The sequence below is a fragment of the Echiichthys vipera genome (assembly GCF_963691815.1).
Source record: "Echiichthys vipera genome assembly, chromosome: 13".
Lineage (NCBI taxonomy): Eukaryota > Metazoa > Chordata > Actinopteri > Perciformes > Trachinidae > Echiichthys > Echiichthys vipera.
In genome coordinates, this window is record NC_139838.1 from 30,404,037 (window position 1) to 30,404,634 (window position 598).

Below are 598 nucleotides of genomic sequence, written 5' to 3' on the forward strand. Positions count from 1 at the left end.
GAGGTCACGCCGCGTCTCTTCTTCTGCAGCTTTTTGTTTTTGGATTAAAAAAAAAACAGAATCATTTTCATCATAGTTCAGAAAACTCACTTCCTGTTGACTCTGAGACTTCGTCCAATCACAGAGCAGCTGCAGAGTTCCGCTTCATCTACTTCCTGTCGGTTAAATACGAACTTCTTCCTTAAAATCTCTTTTTAATGTTTCTTTGTTCTATAAATGGATCTGAAGCAGAGGAAGCGACGGTCGACCGAACGTCTGCGTGGAAGAAGAAGAAGAAGAAGAAGAAGAAGAAGAAGAAGAAGAAAAAGAAGAAGAAGAAGAAGAAGAAGAAGAAGAAGAAGAAGAAGAAGAAGAAGAAGAAGAAGAAGAAGAAGAGAGGAAGTTGGACTCTGTTAAGTGCAATGAGAGCCGATGGAAGGAGGCGTCGAGGTGTTGGCTTCATTTATCCTCCTCGACCGGCGCTACGCTGTCGCCAACCTGGGATTTCCACCAATCAGGAAGAGGAGAGGTAAAGGGGGCGGGGCTTAGTGGCGGGTGAGGTAAAAGCTGAGTGATACAAAAGAGGAGGCGGAGCCATGAGAGCTAGTGTCCCTCCCGC

The 598-nt window shown here is 45.5% G+C and overlaps 1 protein-coding gene across 1 annotated transcript in view; it reads right to left on the reverse strand.

Moving 5' to 3' along the window:
- Nucleotides 1-224: 224 nt before the first annotated feature.
- rfx5 (regulatory factor X, 5) overlaps nucleotides 225-598 on the reverse strand; it is a 9,651-nt gene continuing 9,277 nt past the window's right edge. The window contains 1 exon segment of the mRNA XM_083925566.1: nucleotides 225-598. This exon segment is cut by the window's right edge and continues 1,070 nt beyond it. Coding sequence (XP_083781692.1) covers nucleotides 583-598 — 16 coding nt within the window. The 3' untranslated portion in view covers nucleotides 225-582.